Source organism: Theobroma cacao, chromosome 5, assembly GCF_000208745.1.
Source record: "Theobroma cacao cultivar B97-61/B2 chromosome 5, Criollo_cocoa_genome_V2, whole genome shotgun sequence".
In the NCBI taxonomy this organism is placed as follows: domain Eukaryota; kingdom Viridiplantae; phylum Streptophyta; class Magnoliopsida; order Malvales; family Malvaceae; genus Theobroma; species Theobroma cacao.
This window is the reverse complement of record NC_030854.1, coordinates 24178071-24202811: the sequence shown is the minus strand read 5'-3', so window position 1 is coordinate 24202811 and position 24741 is coordinate 24178071. Positions and strand designations below refer to the sequence as shown.

The window sequence follows — 24741 nt, the reverse complement described above, 5'->3', positions numbered from 1 at the left end:
AAAAAATTTTAAAAATAAAAATTTATTAATAATATATTTTTAAAAATAACAAATCTACAACGAAGATTGTTCTAGCAGCGGAAGTGAGAAGGAATACGGATCCGAAAAATAATTGCAAAATATATAACCCGGCCCGACCCAAAGACAAGTTGCTCTACAAAATATTCCCGCCCTCATTCTGTAAAGTTTGATTTGAATTTTTTCGCATGGTCCTCACAACCTGAAAGATGAGGAAAAACCAGAAGTAAGAAAAAGAAGATAGAGGTAGAGAGGCTCTCTCTGCAGTTTGAAGATCTGCAGCTCTCTCCAATATTTGCTAAAACAAAATGGCTCCTCACTTTGTTTTCCCCCCAAATTTGCGAGCCCTAGAAGAACAAGAAGAAGACGAACACCAGCACAATCGTCTCTCCGTTCAAAACCCTATCGACCTCGATCCACTTCGTCCTGCAGAACTCGAAGAGTTTGTCAAAGGTTCAATTCTGCTATTTCATGATTTTTTTTAATTTTGTCCAAAATCAGTTTTTTTGGCTAAAATGGAAGGATTTTAATTTGGCTAAATTGCTTCAGCTTAAAGGAAATTCTGGAAAATGGAGATGGACTTTGTTTCTTCTTAAACTTTTGACCTCATATCTGTTGAAATTTCATTTTTTTATGGTTTCCTCCTCATGAAAAGCCCTAATTTTTTGTTTGATTTCTTCTTCTTCTTTTTTTCCTAATTTTTCCGGCTGTTGACAAAATGAGTCGACCAACGCGGTTAAGATAATTCTATTTTGCTGATTTATTTGGAAACATCGGTTTAGTTTCTCGTTTTTCTAAGCAAATATTATAGTAGAATTTTTATATTCAATGTTCTTAGTATTTACAGAAAGTAAGTTTTATTATGTATACGTGATTTCATAATTTTATTAAATTTTTGTATTTTTTCCTTACTGTACAGGGGTATCCTTTGATCTGTCTGATAAAGAGCTCTTCTGTATCGAAGAGCAGGATGTGTTTGATCGCGTATACACTTTGGTCCGAAGTTTTTCCAGCCTCACCCCATCTTGCAAGTTCATTCTTGTAGAAAGTCTTCGGTCCAATCTCAGTGTTCTCCTCCCAAATGTTGACTCACTCGTGCGTGTTTCTCAAGGTCAGGATGATAATGAAACTCCGATGCTTGATCGTGTCACTTCACATCGTAATGCTTTTAAAATTTATACATTTTTTCTCCTCCACATTATTTTGGCCGAGGAGTTCAACAATGGTTCTAGTAACAATCCTAAGGTATAATCCCTGCTGCCCCCCTTCTCCCTTGCTTTGTCATTGCTGTTGTTGGTGTTATGTTTTGATAGTTTTGGTTGGTCATTGGTTTAGGTGACAGCAAGTAGCCGTAAGAAGCAACCAGTAAACTTGTGGAATTGGGAGTTACAGAGAGGCCGGATGCTTAACCTGATTGCTAACTCACTAGAGATCAACCTCGCGTTGCTCTTTGGATCAGCTGACCCAGATGAAAATTATCTATCTTTTATTGTAAAGTAAGTCAAGTTGTCTACCTAATCCCACAAGCTATCATAATCAATTTCTTTTGTGTTGAAATGAAATTAATTTTTCTGATTTTGGTTTTGCAGAAATAGTTTTTCTATGTGTGAGAATACCATGCTTTTAAAAGACTCAGAAACAAAGGATGCTCTATGTCGTATCATTGGGGCTTGTGCCACAAAGTACCACTACATAGAGCAGTCATCTGCTTCAATCATGCACCTAATTCACAAATATGACTTTGTTGTTATCCACATGGCTGATGCTGTTGCTTTGGCTGAGAAGAAGTATGGTGATGGAACACTTGCAATTTCTCTTATCAGAGAGATAGGGAGGACTAATCCCAAAGCCTACGTGAAGGATACAGCAGGGGCTGAAAATGTTGGGCGCTTCTTGGTGGAGCTTGCTGATCGACTGCCGAAGTTAATGTCTACTAACATTGGACTTTTGGTCCCACACTTTGGTGGAGAATCTTATAAGATAAGGAATGCCCTTGTAGGTGTTTTGGGTAAATTAGTTGCAAAAGCATTTAAGGATGTTGAAGGTGAAGTGAGTTCTAAATCTGTTCGTCTTCGGACCAAGCAAGCCATGTTAGAAATTTTGCTCGAGCGTTGTAGAGATGTTTCGGCTTATACAAGGAGTCGAGTTCTTCAAGTTTGGGCTGAACTATGTGAGGAGCATTCTGTTTCAATTGGTTTATGGAATGAGGTTGCAACTGTTGCTGCTGGGAGATTGGAAGACAAGAGTGCCATTGTTAGAAAATCTACATTAAATTTACTAATCATGATGTTACAGCATAATCCATTTGGTCCACAGCTCCGAATAGCTTCATTTGAAGCAACTTTAGAGCAGTATAAGAAGAAGCTAAATGAGCTTGAACCAGATAAGTTGTCTGAAGGCATGAAGGATGGTGTCCCCTCTGATAATGACTCTTGTAATGATGAGGGTGAGGTTGATAATGCAAATGCTGAAGAGGTGGCCAACCACCAGTCTGACAGTTTAACTGATAGTTTACCCCATATGGAACAGGAGATTGCTGATAAGGATAGTTCTGTGCCTGATGTTGGGAACTTGGAGCAGACTAGGGCCTTGGTTGCCTCCCTTGAGGCTGGTTTGAAGTTTTCTAAGTGTATATCTGCCACAATGCCAACACTCGTTCAATTGATGGCTTCATCTTCTGCTACAGATGTTGAGAACACAATTCTCCTGCTGATGAGATGTAGACAATTCCAAATTGATGGTGCAGAAGCCTGTCTCCGTAAGATGTTGCCACTGGTAGGCTTCATTGTTTGTCATGCCTTCATATATATGTTTTCTTCTATTTCATCTTCCTTTTCTTCCTTTTGTGCTTTTGAAGTTGGGTATACTTTGAACATGATTTTTTATTAACATTTGACGTGAACAGTATGTGATACGTTGTGGATTTTTCAGGTATTTTCTCAAGACAAATCCATATATGAAGCTGTAGAGAATGCTTTTGTAACAATTTATATTAGGAAAAACCTGGTAGAGACTGCTAAAAATCTTTTGAATCTAGCCATAGATTCAAATGTAGGAGATCAAGCAGCCCTTGAGTTCATTGTTGGTGCCTTGGTGTCTAAAGGTGATATATCCAGTGGTGTGGTATGTTCTCTTTCATGTATGTCTGGAATATCCATGTTCATTTGAATTAAGATCATTCCTTGGTTTAATATGGAAACCTAGGAAGGTCAACTCTTCCTTGGAATTGTGGTCTTGTTTGTTGCCATGAATGCTAAACTATTATAGGCCTCCAGAAGGTGATGGAAGTTATGAACTGAAGTACTGTATGGTTTCTTATGAATCCATGCACATTGGAATCATTTGCTGTTAGATTTTAAGGCATTGTTTTATTTTGTAGGTCCACTTACAGAACCAGATTCACACAATATGTTTTATCATGATTTTCATTGCTTAAGTTTCTTTGTGGTTACTCATAGGAGGGATTGTGGTGACTGAGTTTAAGGAGGTGTTTAAGTATTGTCAAAGACAATTTAGCCCAGAGAGGGTCTGAATGATATTGTTGATTAATTTAGTTGTGTCCTTCCTTTTGAGAGTTTTAGCTATAATTATCTCATAGTTAAAAGTCTGCTTTCATAGTATCAATGATTCTTTTCTCCATTGTGCCATTGTCTTGCAGATATCAGCACTATGGGATTTATTTTGCTTTAATGTTAATGGCACCACTGCTGAGCAAAGTCGTGGGGCTTTAGCTATCCTCTGCATGGCAGCAAAATCATCCACAGAAATTCTTGGCTCTCACTTACAGGACATAATTGACATTGGGTTTGGGCGTTGGGCTAAAGTGGAACCTTTGCTAGCGAGGACAGCATGCATTGCAATCCAGAGATTGTCTGAAGAGGACAAAAAAAAGCTGTTACTTAGTAATGGCAGCCGCATTTTTGGTATTCTGGAAAGCTTAATTACAGGCTTTGGGCTTCCTGATAACATATGGTATGCTGCTGCTGATAAAGCAATAGGTGCAGTATATATGATTCATCCAACTCCAGAAAACTTAGCTGCTGATCTTGTGAAAAAATCTCTTAGTTCGGTTATTGATGGTAGCACAGTAGATGCATTACACAATGACATCAACAGTGGTACCTGCAGTGTACTTACCACTGTTCAAGTAGCAAAACTTAGCAGATACTTATTTGTCACAAGTCATGTTGCCATGAACCAACTGGTATATGTTGAATCTTGTGTTCGGAAGATCCAGAAACAGAAAAGTAATAAAGAAAAAGTGGATGCTGAAGGTACAGCAAATGCCGAAACACAAAAGGTAATGTCAGCTTTTGAATATTCCATTATTAGTGGAGTAGAGGACAGTTTAACCTAATATTTATTTTGTAATTATGAATTTGTAATTTGAATTGAGAAACCTATAATTATGTCTTTGTAATCTGATGACGTCTGACAGGATAGTAGTATCAATGCTGAACTAGGTCTTGCTGCTTCTGAAGATGCAGTACTAGACACACTTGCTGAAAGAGCAGAGAAAGAAATTGTTTCTAGTGGTTCCAGTGAAAAGAATTTGATTGGAGAGTGTGCACCTTTCCTCTCTAAGCTCTGCAGAAATTTTTCTTTGATGCAGAAGGTGCATTTTTCAGCTTTTCCTCTTTTTTCTCTTTCATTTTTCTAAATTCCTATTGGTTCCATTGTCTACATTCTCATTAAGAGCATTGTGCACAACAGTATTACTATTTTCTATACCATTTGAACTATGACTGAAGTCATTTCCCATCATGGGATCATGTTAATAACGATTCATGATTCCAAAAAATTAATATCATGACATTTTCTAAGTTCTTGAGAGTAATCTCATTTATATAGATGAAATATAAAATGTAATTGTACAATCATTAGGAAATAATTAAATCAACAAATCTTAATTTCTGATCAAAACAAAATGAAGCGGTTTTTCTTCTGTATTAGATTGCTTGTATGCTTGTTACTTTCTAGGTGTTAAAAATCTTGTTTAATTAATTGACTTGACTTTTGTGTTCTCAGTATCCAGTACTACAGGCCTCTGCAATGCTTGCCTTGTGTCGATTTATGATTATAGATGCCAATTATTGGTAACTCTCTCAAATCTATAAATCTTTCTATCTGTTATCTGCTGTTTTGAGTCGAAGGAGGCTTTATGCCTGAGTTTTTGATTGAATGAATTTCCAGTGATGCAAATCTCCAGCTTCTCTTCACTGTTGTGGAGAATGCACCATCAGAAATTGTTCGTTCCAATTGCACAATTGCTCTTGGAGATTTGGCAGTTCGCTTTCCTAATCTGTTAGAACCGTGGACAGAAAACATGTATGCTCGGTTAAGGGATCCTTCAGTTTCTGTTAGGAAGAATGCTGTTCTGGTTCTTTCACATCTCATTTTAAATGACATGATGAAGGTCTGACACACTGGCTAGCAGCTGCATACTCTTTCTTTTTATTAAATTCTTTTAGAAATTTATAAAGCTTTAGGGTTCTGATTTTGGGCATGTTTGGATCAGGTAAAAGGCTACATAAATGAGATGGCTGTACGTGTAGAAGACCATGATGGGAGGATCTCTAATCTGGCTAAACTCTTTTTCCATGAATTGTCAAAGAAAGGTGAATTGTGATATTCAACTACTAAAATTGTGGAAATGACTGACATAGATTTCCTAGTAACAATTTTCTTTACACTTATTTTGGCAGGAAGCAATCCAATATATAATTTACTCCCAGATATACTTGGCAAATTATTCACCCAAGATCTGCAGAAAGAGTCTTTCTGCAACATCATGCAGTTCTTAATTGGTTCCATCAAGAAGGTATACATTGCTTTGTTATGTTAAAACTGAAATGACTGTCTCTATAATGTCATTAACTTAGTGTCTATAACATTTTTCAGGACAAACAAATGGAATCGCTTGTAGAAAAGCTCTGCAATAGGTTCAGTGGAGTCACAGGCATGTATTCTTGGATTTCGTTAAATTCTCTTCCTATTTATTGATCTATGATGATATCCTTCTGGTAATGTCATCTTTTGAATGTTACTATTGCTGTGTTGCAATAATTAAGACAAAGGCATGACTCTCTAATGTTAGCAAACTAGCATGTTCTTGGGGCAATTCTAGTCTTACTGCATTTACCTGTGTTTAATCTAGGTGCATCATATTGCATAAGAGAAATTGCTCTTTCTACTTGTTTGTATAATGTCTTTTTTATTTATATCTGTAATATGGATACTGTGTTCTTATAGAGCTGCTTTATCCCATTGCAAGCTATAGCTTTCAGTTTAAGCTTCAAAATTTGTGAATGTTTTTTCTTGAGACCATTTCCTTTCTTCCTTTTTAGTTTGTCAATTTTTAAAATGCTTTTCTCTTTTCTCTGGGCTGAGAAAAATTGTATGAACATAATCTTGCTGGTGTGGCTGTCTATTTAGTTGGAAATATTAAAATTATTGTAGAAACATCGTTTCGGTCATCTTTTGCTGCCTCGTTTTGTGCAACCAGTTTATTAATTTAGTACCATGTGCAGGATCTAGGAAGCACTACATCTTTTTCTCTTTAATTACAGTATATAGAGTTCCAGAAGCTGCAGCCTCCATATTTTCTCTGCCTCTCTTCTATTTGTTACTACTTTTCTTCATATTGCAAACAACCAATAATGGTTTGACACTACTTTATTACGAATGATGGAAGTTAATTTTTGCTTACAATAGGGATCATCTTTTGCTGCAGATGCTAGACAATGGGAGCATATTTCTTATTGTCTTTCTCAGTTGTCGTTCACTGAAAAGGGAATGAAAAAGCTCATAGAGTTATTTAAGACTTATGAACATGCTCTATCTAAGGATTCTGTGATGGATCACTTTAGAAACATAATTAACAAGGTACTGAATTAATCACTAAAAAAACAAAGCCTCTCTTTCTGAAGTCAGATGATACATTTTCTCTTCACATTGGTTGCAAACAGGGTAAGAAATTTGCAAAACCAGAACTCAAAGTATGCATTGAGGAGTTTGAGGAGAAACTTAATAAGTTCCACATGGAAAAGAAGGAGCAAGAGGTGACTGCAAGAAATGCAGAAATACATCGACAGAAGGTTGGCAACATAGAAGGTTTTCCTATGGCCAGAAATGATGGGGAAGAAAGTGCAGAAGGTTGGTTCATGTAGTTTTAAGCCATAGGCCTGTGGCTTTATCTAATCTCTCGCTACTTCTACTATCTTCTTTTTTTTCCTGGATCTCTAACCTGGAAGCTTCTAATTATGGTGTGTGGAAAATTGAATCACTATATACTTAATTTTATTTTCAAAACTATAGAGCACCTTCATATTGGTGAATACAACTATGCAAGATAAATATAGTAAAATGTCACGAGTTAGGCCTGCTCTCTGCTGTAAGGCAATTTACTTTGATACATCAAGCAGTCTAGTAAACAACTAGACTCTTAGCATCTTTATTAAGGATTCAAAGGTACTAGCCGTTAGGTGAATATTTTAATTTGCAAAATATTCAGATATGCTTTAGTGGTACAATTTATATGATATTTTAGGAGAAAGGATTAAGGCTGGTGTGACTTTATTTGCATAGTAGCATCCTGATTTTTCTTTCAGCGCTCTAGAGAAAGAAAATTAAAGGAAACTGTTATACTAGGTGACTCAGCTAACGAATTGATCAGTGAAAGACAGTGGTTATGAAAATCATCTTCCAAGTTCCAGGCTTTTTCCCCCTTCTGTGGTCATGCACTCTAGCACTACAGAGACCAAAATTTTCTACAAAGACAAGAAAGGGAACTACTTTAAAAAGTCTGCTCTCCCTTTTATAGAGTAGATGAAATAATATTTGAACTAATTTTATAATTATGATGTCATAATACCATGTGATACATTACAAATATAAACAGATGTAGATATGTTAGTAATATCTTATTTCCACTCTTATGTTAATATGTTAGCAAGTGTGCCTCTAAGCACATGTATAGCTGTAATTCTTCAAGATGTTATTTCCGTTCTTTGTAAGCTTAGCTGCTCCCATATGGATATAGTAGTTTCATATATTTACTTCTGATTTCTAAAATTACGTTCGAAGTAGTGAAGCTGGTATTAAACATTCTATCTTTTAGGTGTTCAAGATGGTGAGGTCATTAATGCATCCATAGAAGGGGAAACTGAGTCTTTGCATGATGAATCGGCATCAAAAATTATTGAGTCAGAGGAATCTTCTGGAGCTTCCAGTGAAGTGACTGAACAGGAAGAGGGGGAGACTGAAATTCAATCACTGAGAGTTAATAGGAAAGGTAATTTGCGCTTTATAGCTCTGTTCGTTTTAGTTTATTGAATGTGTGCAGTAACAATACTATGCCACTGTTATAGGGATCTCCCAATCCCAAGATAAAGAAGGCCACGTAAAGGATCTGAAGGGTGTGTCTGCAACCACCCGAAGAAGTACCGGTTCCCGGTCTAATAAAAGGTAACTTCACTGTGTTTGTTGTGCATGATTTACTACAATATCCTTTATAATGTCTTCCCGCACTTAATTTTAGTTCACCCTATAAATAGAGTTACTTATATCAGTGACTTACGGTTTTGGCTATGGTTGTTGTCATGGATTCACCCTATACTAGTGCAAGATATGGCCAATGAATGGTGGAATTGAGACAGAAATGCTTGTATCGTTTTGGGCAAGATGCTACTTGGTTTTTGTTTTGTACTTCTAGTACGTTTTATTGCACCTGTTACTGAATGCTAAGGGGTTAGAGTAGCGGGTCTATATTTGGGGCTTGTTACCATGTTCATTGAGAAATAGCATTTATGTTTTTGGTTAATAATAGGTTAGAAGCTTGATTTGAGGGCCTTGTTGGTAAAAATAAGGTAATATGGTGGTAGACATATGGGTTTAAGGGGAAATGAGGTATTCAAAGATGATCGTTGTTTGGGTTGTCAAGGAGGAGAATCTAATCAACCAAGGCAATCTCACTTAGGGGTTCCGGGGCAATCACACCTAGGAAATAAGACATTCATTCTCACAAGAATTCAACATGCTGAAAAAAAAGGAACTCTCTAACTATCTTTTCTGAATAAGAAATGTGGTAGTAGGGATGCAAGATCAAAACTGCCACCAAACATGCTACTGGGCCACATTATGGGAATTCAAAAATGCCTAGATCAGTCTTAGGTACCGATAAGATTCGTTTCTAGAAAGGCTAGAGATTTCAAAGATACGCATGAACCAAACAAAATTATCATACTCATAAAATTGTAACAGCCACAAAAAAAAAAAAAAAAAAAACTTCAAAAAGGAAAACACAGTTAAGCTTTAATCACTTGAGTTCCTGTATCGACCCTAAATCTTTATTGGAATCCCAAAGCAACCTGGATTCGTAACCAGCTTTTCTCTGTTGTTTAATGCAATTTAATCTAATGCTACTCAAGTAGAGTTTCCACCAGCCTTGTTGCTGGAATTTGGTCCTCCTGTTTTGGATGGTTGGTTTACAAGCATTGGAAATCTAGGCGAGGAAGAAATCATTTGAGGGAGAAGAGGTGTCTCTAATGGACTGTGTAAGAAATGATGATGGATGCAAGACAGTCGTCATTCTTTGGAGTTGCCCAATAAGGTAGTTAGACCAATTGAGGGGTGATCCTGTTCTCATGGATGTTACTTGTTACTACTAATGTTAAGATCAACCATCTTTTGATTCCTAAGTCAAGGAACAAGAACTTAGTTTTTTTTTTTTTCCTATTGTTGTTTTGTTTTCTCATGGTAGCCATAGTTTCTTCTACCACCAGGTTTTAAGGAACAAGTATTAATGATTATGCAGGTAGAGAGGTCATCATATTAGTGTCATTACTGAATGGGAGGAAAGCGAGAAGTTTGCTTGTGTAAAGTCGTATGCAACGCTGTTTGTAAACATACATAAAATGGAATACGCAACCCGTTTTAAAAGAAAAGAGGCTCTGGTGATGCTATTGTTTTGGATGGTAGTGGTAGAGAAATGAAAATGGACATATCATAAATCTGCCTTGTTTGCTTTTCATACAGTGTTTCAATCTTTTACACATTAAGGAGTTGTAATCCCCTTCTGCTGCACTAGTTTTGGCCTTTTTTGTGAGCCCATAGACGAGGAAATGTGTTTAGGATATTTTATTTTTGTGTCAATTTCATATTTATGAGGTTAATCAAGGGGATTTTCCCTTTTCACCTTTGCTTGAATCCTTGTACTTTCATGGGTTCTTTGACACGTGGCAGTGGCTGCATCCTACACCTCCTCATAATACAACGCATAAGAAAAGTCAATCAATATTATACGAGATTTTATAATCGGATGAGTATTGAATTGTGTCGCTTTGCACGGAAATGCTGTTACCCCAAAATTCATTTCAATGGCATTTATTTTGTATCATTCGACTCGATTAAAAAAAGATTATGGTATTTTATAATTGAGTTTTGATAAAGTTGGAGTAGTGATTTTAAAGCATTCATTACTTGATTTTAATTATAAATAATAATTTTTAATTTTAAATATTTATTTATATATTATTTTTATTTACAAATATTCTATAATTAGTTTAATACTTACTAAAATTCTTTAATTATTATAAATATGATTTTAAATTTTAATTTTTTTATGAATTAATTTTAATTTATTATCATTATTCTCATTAATATGCATAAAATTTGATTTTGAATATATTTTAATTGGATATTTAGTCGGTAGTGTAAGATATTTGAGTATGAATTTTTATTGGGTTTGGATATTTTATAAAAAATTTGAATTTGGATTAAGATATTTTAAAAATAACGACTGTTGATATTTTGTTACTTAACAAACAAAGCAAAATATTTTCTGGAATGCCTAAGTTGCTGAAATAACCAAAAAATAAAAGAAGGAAATTCTCCTTCCAACCAAATATTATTACGCCAAAAATATTTTGAATAATGAATTGTCCTTTGGGAGTCAGAAGAAGCATTAATATTATTGCTTTTGGGTGAGAGTGTTTCGTGGGTTAACATTTAACAATTTGTTGGAAAGGAGGAGGCAGCATCTATTCATGTCGGGCACAAACGAAAATAAGTAAAAAGGTAAACAATGAACATTTGATCCTTTGCCTGTTTATTTTTCTTATTCGTTGCTGTCTGCACGCACTTTAAGTTAATCCTATCCGGATTTGAATAAATCTTGAATTGCATTTAGGCATTTGGATTTAGGATTTTAATACTCGATTTTCTCAATGTAATCTTTGGTTACTCTGTTAAATGTCATATTAATACTAAGCACTTGGGACAGCAATTGGTTATAAAGCACTTTCTCAGAGAAACAAACAAGCAAGCAAACAAACCAAAACTTTTATCACAGGAGGAAAAACCAAACACATACATCCCTTCATTTTAATATCCGTATTACCCAAAATGACAAATTACAATTATTTAACCTCTATTCAAAACCTCATAATAACAGTACCAGTAGATACTACAACTTCAAATGAGGTTTCATAAACTTCCCGCGATATCCTTCTGGCCCAAATCAAACAGTCTAAGTGCCAGTATTTCTGCGGCCAACACGCGCAACAAAACCAGCTTTTATTGGAGCAACTGATCGTCCAGACCCACACTGCCAAAATGATATCACAAGTTTTTAGAACATCAGACAAGCACAAGACAGGAAAAACAATAATAACAATAATAGCCAAGACCGAACTTAATTACAATAAACGCAACATCCAGTACAAGCAATTCTAACAAACATGGAGTCCTCAGAACTTTCATTTTCTCATTCACAAGTGAGACAATCTGGCAATGTAGGCAGTTGTCAGAACATCATAAGCCTCCTTGGCAAGAAAACTATTAGAAAACCCAATAAAATTTTCTTAAAAACAAAAATCTATTTGTTGTCAATTAGCAAGCCAAAAATTCTACCCTAATTCGCGCACAAGACAATCTTCCAAGAGTCTTCAGAACAAATTCATTTCTTGCTCAAAAGACAGTCAGACAATGTAGGCAGTTCTGTAAACATCTTAAGCCTCCATAGTGAAAACACTTCACGGTAATGCAACTGCTAGAGACCCATAATAAAGATTTTATTTTAAAAAAAAAAATTTACAAGCCAAAAATCTGAAACATAGAAAAGACCAAGCTGGTTCCACCCACATAAGAATGGGCATCCAATCAATTTAACTTAAAACTAAACGTAATATTCCAAACATGATAAGACCTAATAATATCCACTATCCGATATCAGTTTTATGTAATAACCAGCAGCACTAGACCTCAGATTTGTTACTTTCATTGTCATCAGAGTGAATATCTGACAATGTAGGCAATTCTTAATCATCATAGGCCTTCTAATCTGCACAAATTTATTATTTATTACAGACTTTAAACCAAAGCTATATGCAGGCTATCATTCCAAATAAGCATGACCAATTAATAAAACTTTAAAAGACTAGAAGTACTAATGCAGTGACAAAAAAAGACAGTTTATCCAACTATATAAGCATGAGCACCCAAGTAGTTTCAATATATATGAACTTTAACTTATTCCCTATAATTGTCAAACATAATAATCTCAACAATAAGAAAACAGTTAATGTGATACTGCCACCAGTAGGGCTCAGTCATTTTTTTCTTTGATTTTTATCATCAATGTGACAATATGACAATGTAGACAATTCCTAAATCATCACAAGCATTCCTCGAGAAAACCATCATTACTCATTACGCAATAATTACTAAAACTTAAGCCCTATCCAAAATTTAAAAAAAAAGAAACTAAAATGATACATGGGCTATCAAGCATGTTTAACATGGAGAGATGGAGGGAGTTGGAGAAAAAAATGAACTTTGTTACCTTCTCACATCTGAGAAAGAAAAGACGATTTTCCTTTGAGAGAATTGTATCTGGACTTTTGCATCCAAGGCAAATGACATACTCATCTGAGAAGAGAAAACAACATTTTATGAAGTCAATAAATATTCCACACTTCAAGTTTACATTTCTATCATCTCAACATAAGTTAGAATAAAAGAGATAAGGTACATACTAATATAACGACGAAGGATCCCTTCAAAATTTTTCGGTGCAAACCTGCCCTTCACAACCAACCTTTGCTGCCCATCAAGCGATCCACTTGTCCCCAGCTCAGCAAGCAAGAATGCCATGACATGGTCGGGTTGTCGATGCATTCTAGAAAATTTTCCAAGCCAAGAAGTTGTTAGCGGAGATGGTGTTTGTTATGCAACTCAGTCAACCAACATTGCAAGTAGAACATCAAATGGTAAACTCATCTCATAAAATGATAGCTGCCCAAGGTCCTAGTACAACCAGGAGAAACAATATTTCTAGTTTTCCCCTAAACCTAATAAACTTCTGAGTGCTGGGATGAGGACATCAGGAAGTACTAGCAAGTGAACAAAACCATACTTGAGAGATAAGTGATTATAAGTTAAGTCATTGCAACAAGACCAACATGCAAGCAACGTATTTTTATAGAATAAACAACAAAAATTCAGAATCTAAAAGTTGCCTTAAAAGGGATATCAAATCGTCATCCACCCAAAATAACACAAATACTGTATTTATAGCTGAATATAGTACAGAATACAGGACAAAGAACAATAACATACGTCTTGCAGAGATCCATGAAATTCACAAATACAGTTTTCTTGGTGCCTTCACGAAGAACTTGTGGAGGCCTCATAACAGTTCTACGTCTATCTCCAGCAAGCTCAGGGTTATTCTCCCGGAGGATGTTAAACACCCGACCAAGAAGCTACATGCATCAAATTGAGCAAAGGTTAAACAATTTATCAATGATAGAATGGGAAAGATATAATGATAGAACGGGAAAGATAGCATGTAAACTCTAATGTTCAAGTATGCAGTAATAAGTGAAGAGAAATCCCCTTAGAGCTCCGGTAGCCACCAATTACCCCTTCAAAGCCAAATAAGATCAAACTTTCCAGATTCACACACTGACACTAAGACACCTATTAAATCAATAGCCTCAGAGATAGATAATACCATCCTCCAAAATGGATGGTTGGAATTGGTGAAATTCGTAAAACCTTGAATAAAAATTAACTAAGATACTCTCAAGAGGAAGCACATGAAGGTTCCATCAAGAACAGATTCATAGCAACATTACCAAGACAAGTTGCAGAATACCCAATCAATCAAATTAACAAGATCAAGCATGCAATATCAGTAACACAGTCAAATACATGTATACCTCTTCATATTCATAATCACGATCACTTCCTTCCCAAGGATAACGTTGTTGCAAGACAATGCCATCACCTTCTTCATCCCCATCAATATGATCTAGATAAGAAGTCAAAAAATAATATATATATATATATATATATATTAGAAGATGTTACTTGCAGATTTCAAGCAAGACCAGTGTTGATATACTTCACATACTACCAATCACTAATCTTTGAAAGAAAATTCTAACCATCAAAATCGTCTCCAGCATCCCCACTTTCCTCATTCAATGTACTGGCCTCTACCTACAATATCATAGTAATCACAATTAGTTGATCAAGAAGAAACCTCACATATCTATTAATTTAAAGCATGCTTGCTTACTTGTTTCTTCTTCTTCTTTTTCATACTGGTAAAGTCAAGCCCATCAGAAACTGAGAGTAAAGAGAATAAAAAATGAGTCTCCTAGCAAAACACAGTGTATGTTCTTGCGAATTGTGCAAAAAAATTGGCAAAAGTACCCGACAATGCTTCAGTCTTCTCAGCCAACTTGTCAACAGAATCATCTGCAGGGTCCTGTATCACAACCTTCTTCTTCTTCTTCTTTTTAGTAGGATCAAAGGGCGTAATCTAGAGCGAAGAAATTCAATAATAAAAGCAAAAATGAGTTCAAAACAGTTCATTTGACAACATTTTAAATTGAATTGATAATATAGATCAGGCTTTAATGTAAATAAAGCATATTTTCTTTTCATATTTCATTAACGAGATTACTTTCCACAAAATCAAACAATTTACAACTTAGAACAGAAAACGAAAAGTACGCCTTTAAGTGGATTGAAGTAGAGAAAAGAAATTCCGTCACATAAACTAACACATTTGGATACACAATCTTACAAAAATATAATAAACGGACCAATTTAATCTTTTTATCCAAATTAATTACAGAAGAAAGACAGCCAAACAAGAAGTTAGTTTAAAGAGAGAGAGACAGACTTACTTCCGCCACCTCATCCTTCACTTCATCGTCTGCCATGATTGCTGCGAAACCCTAAAAAAAAAAAAAGAAACAATTATTCAGAACAAAGGGATTGATAATAGATTCTTTTTTTGGAAACGAGCAAACCCTAAAAGCTATGAAGCAGGGACAATCGCCGCTTCCCCGTATAGAAAAAGAAACAGGCAGACCTGGGGGTTTTTACCTGTTTTGAATGCGAAACGCTAGCCTGAAATCAGAGAAAAGAGAGAGTGGAGGATTCGGAAGAGAAATGAAAGAACAGGGTTAGAGACGGCTGGCGTTGGAACTTGGAAAGGAAATGTATGGCCCTTCTGCTTGGGTTACACCCAGTTACCCAATAAAGTAACTTAGGTATGAATGTATTTATTGATAGGGCAAAATTAAACTTGGGCTTGGTCTAACGGATCAGCCCTTATTTCCATGCAAATTTGTTCTGTTCAGCCCATTAATTAATTCTTTCTAAAACAATGGAGAGTTCATTCAAAGTATGTTTTGCTTAATTTAAAACCTTAGATCAGTGTTTGGTTCTCATAACCCAACGCTTAGATAACTTCTTTTGCCCATTTATGATGTTAATAAAAAAAATATATTACATGTATATAAATTTCATTACCAATTCTCGCAACGTAGCGTAAGCCCTTCTTTTACTTTACAAGACATTTAGATACGACAATATTTTTTTTCATATTGATTTTATTTATTTTAATTTTTAAAAAACCTTATATATATAATAAAGTTTTTTTTGACAGATATATATAGTAAAATTAATTAAATTACTTGTAGATGTATCTCCAATGTCATAATAATTAAGTTAATATTTATATCAAAGTGACTTGTGGTTAACCCCTCCATGGGCTAGGTGACTTGTAGATCCACAAATCTGACTTGACTCGATATATTATTATATTAATAAAAATATTTTTATTTAATTTTAAATCTAAAATATATTTAAAAATATTAAACTATTAACATAAAAATATTTTTTTATATTTTAATATTAAATTTAATTTAAATAGCCTTGAATGGGTAAATCAACTCAAGCCTCGCTTTTAAAATTGTTAATTGAACTTAAACTGATCTAATTCGACTCATGAACACCTCTACTTATGAATCATAATAATGCATTTTAAACAAAAATACTATATTTTATTAGTCATAAGTAAGAGTGGTAAAGGAGGGTGGATGACTGGACTTGTTAAAATAGGCCGAACTTATTTTTTATTAAAAGTGGGATGGGGTGGGGGTTGAAAATTTAGATCCATATTAAAATCGAGCTTAGATGGGCTAGTCCATCTGATCAGTGAGCTATCTTTGGTTGGTGCGAGCTAGAAGAAAAAAATTAATAATTTTAGTTAATTTAATAATTTTATATATTTAGCTATATAAAATTAATAATTTAGCTGCGAATTATATTTTTTATTTATATATTTCAATGTCTTTAATCTTTACTTGTCAAATTAATAATTTTAGTTAAGATTAAAACTCACTATTTCTTTTTCTTTTATGGCAATGAATATTAGATGATAATTATTCAAACTTTGAGACATCATTGCTGTACAAACAAGATTCAAATGTTTTTGCTCGAGAATGGGGATTAAGGAAGACATAAATGAGTTTTAAAGTTTTTATTTATTTGGTTATATACTTATGTTGATGGGATTGTAGTTTGTGTTAAAGATTGAAACTTTATTTATGTTTGATGTAATTGATTTGCTTATTTATGTTTAGTGTAATTTATTTGTTTGCAACATGTTTTTATCATTCAATTCATGGATTAAATTATGGAATAATTTTATTGATAAGGAGTTTGTTAGGTAGAATTGTGGAAATGAATTTACTCTTTTTAAAAAAAGAAATGGGCTAGCCCAGTTTGACCCGTGGACTGACAAGGGATGGGCTGGGTTGAGGTTTTGACAACCTTTGTAAAAAATGGGTTGACTTGGCCCAACTCATATTTTTCCAACCCATAATATTTTGGGTTAGATTGGGTCAATTCAGCCCATATTGACACCTTTATGGATGACACTTTAAAGAATTTTGTAAATTTGATAACTTAAAGAAAGAGGAAACTTAATGAATGGAAGTAAATGGATAAGGAAGTAAATCAACCAGTAAGGGAGAGTTTAAGAGAAAAAGACAATGCATGCAAATTTATAGTGGGTTTTTTTTTGGAAAGATAGTGATTTTGTAGTAATGATGATAGCTATAAAGAAATACACAAAGGGGGTGTTTGGTTTTGGGAAAGTGAAAGACATTCTTTAAAATTTAAATGGTTGTAATGATTTTATAGCGTTTGGTTTGTAACAATGAGAAGGAATGTGATAGCAAAAGGAAAGTGATTGCAATCAACTAAGTGAATATCATTCCCTTATCTCACGAAGGGAATGTTACTTTGCCTCAGATAAGGGAAAGTTAGCTTTTTGTTTTTCCTTAAATTATCCCCGACTTTTTTTTCTTTCTTCTTCTTCTTCTTCTAACTTTCTTTAAGCCAATTGTTGCTGGAAAAGATGCATACAATGAGGAAGGTGAGAAAAAAAAAAAGAAAAGAGAGAAAAAAGAAGAAGAACGAAAAAAAAGAGAGGTGGAGTTATTTTTTTGAGAAAAATTTGTGTTTTTAATGTTGAAAATTGAGAGAAAAACACTTTAAATGTTTAGAATCAGGGAAATTTATTAAGGAATTGAGAGAATTTAAGAGGGAGAGGTGTTTGGGTACCGTCGTTATGAGAGAAATGAAGCGTCAAGCACACTTAAAATAATATATCTATTGATAGATGAGAACATTTATCGATAGATTACGTTATAAGTTTTGGACACGAGTATCTATATATTGATAGATAATGTGATCTATTGATAGATTTTTCTTTGGATAATGTTTGTTATTATTCATATGATAATTCTAAGCATTATTATTTTTATTTTTATAAGTTTAAGGTACAAATAAGTATTTAGTAATTTTGTATATTTTAATATTTAAATAATTAATATTAAAATATAATGTTATTTTTGTCATGTTATTATTTATTATTTTAATGGATAAAGTTGAAAAGTTAAAATTTTACATTAAAAAATATAAATTTATTCAACTTTATATTTTTATACGTAAGGGTAATTTTGTAAATTTACATTACATTCTCAGTAGAGTGCTTTCAAATTAAACACTACAATTTAATCCTTTCAGCAATCACATTTCTTGCAATTATCACTTTCCCATGTTATACTAAACACTGCAAAGGCATCTTTCCAGCAATCACATTATCAATAACATACCAAACACAACCAAAGGGTGGCCTAAGTAGCCTTTCCATGTGATCTCAAAATTGTAGGTAAACAAAAAAATTCTACAGTAAAAATTGAATAGCTTTGTTAGCTACCTCTCTCAACTAAACTCCTTATGATACTTCAAATTTACATCATTTTAAGAACTCATAATTGGTTTTCCTCTTATACTTGGCTCTCATTTACATTGCAAATTGTCAAACCCTGTTCTATAAAATAATTACGATGTCATTTACATACTCAATAGAATGTTTGCATGTTTAGAAAGTTCGAGGAATTGTTAAAAGATGATATTGCCCCTAATGGTGCCATTAAGTCAATTAAGCCTCGAACTAGTTCAAATAGGAATTTTGAGGTGAAATTAAGAGTTTCACAGCTCAGGGATGACTCAAAATGGTAATTCGGAGTTCAAGGATCAATTTGGAGTCAAACCAAAATTTTCACTATTTAAGGGCAAAATAGTCATTTGCCACTTGGGGACAAAATGAAAATTTTGAGAAAAGATTTTTTTTGGCCCCATTTAACTTATTAGAGTATGATTTGAGTATTGGAGTATAATTTGAGGGTTTGGCAGTGAAAAAGGTTAATTTTGGTTATTTCTGGAGTGTAGGGGTAAAATTGTAATTTTTCCACCCACAGACAAATTTTGAGATTTTGAGAGAATTTAGATCAAATTTGACAAATTGGAGAATGGTATGAGTATAAGGGATGAAAAATATGTCTATGGGCAATTTTTCAGTTTTTGGGGCAAAAATGTAATTTTTGACTTTTACGGGGGCAAAAGTGTAAATTTCAAAAATTACTCCACCAAGACTTTGGATAAGTCTGAGAATTTTATCTAAGCTATGGATATGTGGGACAAGTGTATGGTGAAAATTTGGAAATAAATGGATGGCTAGAATTTAAGGAATTAATAAAACAAAAAAAATGAATAAAATAATATTATATTATTTTAGCCTTTAAAAATGTCAAAATTCCAGAATTCTCATCTTCTTCAGCTGTCCAAACCAGGAGGAAAAAAGGGGGAAAAGAAATAAGAACCCTAGCTGAAAAATTTGGGGAAAATCAAGAGAAATCAAGAAATCAAGCATTAAAAAGGTAAATTTCATTGATTTTCCTTGTGATTTTCACTACCCATGCATTTTTTTCTCATTTCCATGCAAAATTAGAAAGTGGGTATGGACACCCATGCTGGCCAAACCTCCATGGATGAGTTTTGAGCTTGAGTTTTGGTTGATTTTAATTGAATTAAGTGATTTTAGTTAGGTTATATTGAAATATAGCAAAAATAAGCTAGAGAAATAATTTTCTCCCATTGAAACCCATTATGCCGAATTTTCTAGGGGAATATTGGCTGCTGATCTTGATGTTTATTTGAGGAATTATGATGAATAATGATGAATTATGAGCCTAGAAAAATAATGGGAATTTTCGGAGCAAAAATACGAATTTTTACCCACTAGGGGTATTTTCGTAATTTGCTATCGAGACTGATAATTTGCACCACACTGAGGAACATTAAGTCAATTTGGGTGCAATTGAGGTATAGAAATTGAAAAAAATTAATTTGGAGTTTAAACGGACGCGTATATCGATTTATCGGGTAAAAGACCGAAATAGGCTAACATCTCGTTTAGGCAAAATTTAGACATTTTGCACTTCATATCATGCATTAGTAGTATAAATTAGTTTATTTTGGTTTAGTACCAAAGTAGTAAACCTCTTAATTGTGCAATTTGTCAAGGTGACGAATCCTCTGGCAAGGGCAAAGAAATCGCACCCGAGGAGTAATAGTTGGAGTACCCGAATTTAGTTTTCGAAAACTGTGAGTAAACTTATTATCGTCTTAATTATCTAGAGTAGTTTTATACAATTGTGTGATTTTATGGAAAATGGGTTTAAATGGTAAATTGCTATGTTTTAAGAGAAATTGTGATTTTATAAAGTGATTTTATAAATTTTCTGGAAAATCGAATACTGGTTTTGAAAATAGAGTAATTGGAGACTGCCTGCTTGTGTTGTAAATTTATGGTTTTAAATTGAATGGCTTATGACAATAAATGAGCATGAATGGCTAAACTGATTTTGGTGTTAGAATTATTTGTACTGTGTATTTAGCCTTGAGAGGCTAGGTTGCGATAAATTACCATGTCATGCAGAAAAAGATTTTATAAATCAGGTGGTAGAATAAAAGATTAGTTACTGCAGTAGTGGGGGGTTTTCGTGGGCTAGCCTATTAGAGGGGCACGGTAAACTCCTTTATATTCTCACTTCGGTTGTAGAGGCGCGTAGGGTATCTCCTGAGGTGGGCTTTTTAAGTGCACTTCACATGGACCACCGCGTGAGAGTGAGACTCAGCCAACGCCAAGGAACGGCAATGTTTCAAAATAAAAATATGATTTATGCGAAATATGAATTTTTAACAGCCTTGGAGGATTCGGTTGGATCCCCCTGGTCCAGGTGTCACCGAGTACAGGATTTGGCATGAGCCAAGTTTTGAGTAATTCACGAGCCATATTGATTATTTGGTTGAAATGAATATTCGTGATGTAAAAAAATTTGCTGAAGTTAATAATTTTTTAATTGTCTCCATTTACTCGCCTTTAGATAGTTTAGATGGTGTTTGTTTACTCATTGGGATTTTATAATCTCACCACCCTCAATTCCCCACATTTCAAGTTCGGGATAGCCAGTAGATAGCCGATTGCATCAAGGACTTCAGTTAGCCTTGCATTGTCAAAAATATAGATTCACAAACTCATTTCTTATTGGTTAGTTGGGGGCTCACGTGTCATTGTAAAAGTAATTTTATACTTTAGTTATTTGATTTAAAATATGTATGAACATATTTAGCTTTTACACCATGTTTTTGGCGGGTTTTGGTATTTTTAAAGAAAAATGACGAAAATGCCATTGTGAGCCAAAAAATAATATTTTATTGATTTGATTTGGAAATGAATTATGATTTCTTGAAATGCAAGATTTAATAACTGTCGCTCACCGGGGATATGCGAAAGCTGATGCTAAGCCTTGCGGGGTTCTGATCGGCATTTGGGGTAATGAGTGCCTATTGGAACGTCGGGCGATTGTAACGGGCCCGATGGGAGTTCCAAGTCGTGACACAAATAGTCCACATCAGATCACCTTGTTTGCGTATGCCTGTTTTAGCCAAGCTATCTACAATTTCATTTGTAAACCGAGGGATCTTACTTATACTTCATTTAATAGCTTGGATTCTAGCCCTTCAATCTTCAGACGGTCTTTTTAAGTTTCCATGGGGTATTGTGAGGGTTCAGCACCCATGACACAGCATTGGAGGAATCACTCTCAAAAATAACTTCGTGGGAGTTGGCCCATTTTGATGTAGCCATCACTTGAAAGCCCTTCCAAAATGCCATCAAGTCTGGTGTATTAGAATCGGTGACACCCACTGAAATTAAAAATAATAAAAGTATGCTCTATTTCTTATCCCTTAAAACCTTTTTATCCCTGTCTTGCCAAGGCATCCACTTGCAGCTACATCGACATTAAACTTAAGGCTTCCTAGGGGTGGTTCTTGCCAAGCTATTAAACTCTATATCTGCTTCTTATTTTAAGGGTTCAAGCCAAGATTTGGACTTCTAGTCACATCTATCAAAGAAAGGTTAAGGTCTGACCATTAGGCTTTTATCCACCATTCCAGCCTCAACTTAATTGTGTCAAAGGTGTTAAGGCTTCTCCACTATTTAGCTTTGAACACAACATCAAAGGTTACTAATCTCATTCCAAGCTTGAAAGCACATAATAGGATCCTCATGCAATACCTTTTTGACATTCCAGTAATCACAACACTATAAATTTATAATGGTTTGATCAATCTAAACCTTCATTCATTACGTTGATAACCCTTGTCAAGAATTTAGCTTAATTCTTGATTAAACCAATTGAATTAACAGCTTTTAGCAAGCATTTATAATGTGTTTCGCTTAAATCCCAATTTACAAACCCATTTAATATCATAACCAAGGAATGTTTTCCACATTGGGTTTCACAAGCTTACAGCTTGAAAAAATCATGTGCAAATGATCACTAAATGATTTGAATACACATTTACAGTGCAATAATCTTTTGTTTTTTTAAAAGACATGAAGTGAAGCACAAAGAACAAATGAAGTAGAAAAAGAGTTGTTAGAATTATTAATCCAAATTTGTTCAATTTGATCTTTATAGTTGTTAATGAAACCCTTTTTTAATCTTTTTTATAGTTAGGTTTGAAATCTAGCCGTTCAAACCAAATTTGCTTGTTGAAGTGTTAAGATTTGATAAAAAATGTAATTTCATATGATTTGCCTAGAGTTGTCTGACACGTAGATTAATCATTTAGTGTTTTGCATTAGTGAATTAAATAATTGAAATCTTGGACTCAATTGTTCGTGTTGATCCCTTGACAAAAATTCTTTGATCAATTGAAGTGGTTCTTAAGAAACTTCAATATCTTTAGCCTAGCTCTTGAGCGCTTGACATGTTCAATCGCTTAACCTTGTTACCTTAATGGATTAAGCTAGAACTTTAGATTTCTTGATATTCTCTAGAGTGGTTTAATCACTTAAAAATAGACACTTAATTGATTAATTTTCCTTTGGGCTAACTTCTAGTTCATAGTTTTAAGGCACTAATAAAAGCTTATCTTTATCTTTTTTTTTTAATGATGACAAAACAATCTTCGATAAAATGTGCAAAATCTTATATTCAAAACTCATAAATTTAAATAATGTGTATACTATGTATCGAAACAATATATCATTTTGATATGTATAGGTATAATGTATCAAAGTAAAATAAGGTATAACAATATATCAAAGCTTTATCAATGAAGAATGTATTAGAGCAATAATATGTAGAGGTCTGTAGATGCCTAATTTTGGTCAACTATTTTTTTTGAAGTATTGCGTTATAGAAGAAAACGATATCAAGGGCGTTCCGAGCATGGAAACACCCAAGGGCATTTTGAATGTGAAGGCACCCAAAGGCGTTCCAAGCGTGAAAGTGCCTAGTGATGTTCTAAGCGTAGAAGTGCCCAAAGGTGTTTTGAGTGCAAAATTACTCGAGAGCATTCCGAGCGTGGAAGTGCCTTGAGTCGTTTCAAGCGAGGAAGCGCCCAAGGGCGTTCCAAGCTCAAAAGCGCCAAGGAACAAATATGAAACAACTATTTATACGGAGAAGTGAAAGTAACTCAGAACAAGTGACAGGATTCATGATTTACCTTCATATTTAGGATGTTCTAGAGAGCTTGACTTGGTGGCTCAAATATAGAGATAGTTAAAAGGACTTCTTTTTAACCTTGCCTTGAAGTACATATGCTTGACCTTGTTCTTTCTTTCTTCCTTAAGAGTACACGTGGTGCAATATCAAGTGTCACTACTCCATTTCCCAAAACTAACGCTCACTACCCAGCTATATGGTCATTCTTTTAATATCCTATAAGCCATTATTCAACGTGTTCTTCCATGACAAGCATGTTCTCCCATAATTGATCTTCATATCCAATAAGCCATTCTTTAATGTGCTTTTCTATGACAAGCTCACAAGCATGTTCTCCATGATTGAACATGTTCTCCCAACTACTCCTAAGAAAATGCTCCTATTTAGTATAAATACGAGAGCCTTGGAGGTTAGAGGAAAAGAGAAATAATCATAAATTTAGCAGAGACTATCTTCAAAATTCTTTAAAAGCTCTTCCAACTATTCTCTTTACTCAACTCTTCTCATCCTCAATCACTTTCTCCACCACATATCACTAAAGAACTTATGGGTTAAGGATGGCTCTAATCTTTCTCTTTGCTGCCTCCAGCGTAATCCGTTTCACTTATTGCAACACCTCATCTTTCTTTTTAGTAAAAAAATCCTCCATATTTTGGTGACTCTACTAGGGAGGAGTGATTGCAAGAAGTGAAAAAATTTTGTAGAAAATTTTATCAGAAGATAAAGAGAGTTTTCTAGACAACCTTGAAATGAGCGTTCCTATCTATATCCAAGAGCTCATGAAAATGCTGTAAGCTTCTCAAGAAAAGATGCAAGTTTTGGAGGAAAACAACAAGTGGATGATGGAGATCATCACCCAATTTGTATCCTCAATTGCCACAGCCTCTCAACCGCCACCTATGCTAATAAAAAATGTTGCTAATGTGGTCAACAATAATGAAAATAGAGGAAATGGAGAGAGCACGCCTGACCCACTCCTCAATACCAC

At 34.3% G+C, this 24741-nt stretch overlaps 2 protein-coding genes across 3 annotated transcripts; one reads left to right on the top strand and one right to left on the bottom strand.

The window, feature by feature from the left end:
- LOC18598791 (condensin complex subunit 1) lies at positions 192–10086 on the top strand. 2 transcript variants are annotated; one of them, XM_007028471.2, is made up of 17 exons: positions 195–471; positions 938–1263; positions 1354–1514; positions 1608–2793; positions 2950–3141; positions 3677–4318; positions 4457–4633; positions 5047–5114; positions 5212–5434; positions 5537–5636; positions 5724–5839; positions 5920–5977; positions 6752–6903; positions 6987–7173; positions 8138–8311; positions 8388–8484; positions 9833–10086. In XM_007028471.2, exons 1-17 carry the CDS (start codon positions 327–329, stop codon positions 9834–9836), a joined length of 4008 nt encoding a protein of 1335 aa, XP_007028533.2. In that variant the 5' UTR covers positions 195–326; the 3' UTR covers positions 9837–10086. The 2 variants fall into 2 exon arrangements, with proteins under 2 accessions (XP_017977201.1, XP_007028533.2); XM_018121712.1 differs by lacking the exons at positions 6752–6903; positions 8138–8311; positions 8388–8484; positions 9833–10086 and having other exon boundaries at positions 192–471; positions 6987–7074.
- Positions 11337–15575, bottom strand: LOC18598790 (eukaryotic translation initiation factor 2 subunit beta). Its single transcript, XM_007028469.2, has 10 exons — positions 15421–15575; positions 15219–15269; positions 14740–14848; positions 14603–14652; positions 14469–14523; positions 14241–14332; positions 13636–13781; positions 13053–13195; positions 12860–12945; positions 11337–11623 (listed from the first exon to the last, which is right to left on the bottom strand). The coding sequence occupies exons 2-10, from the start codon at positions 15252–15254 to the stop codon at positions 11546–11548; spliced, it is 795 nt and encodes a 264-aa protein (XP_007028531.1). The 5' UTR covers positions 15255–15269; positions 15421–15575; the 3' UTR covers positions 11337–11545.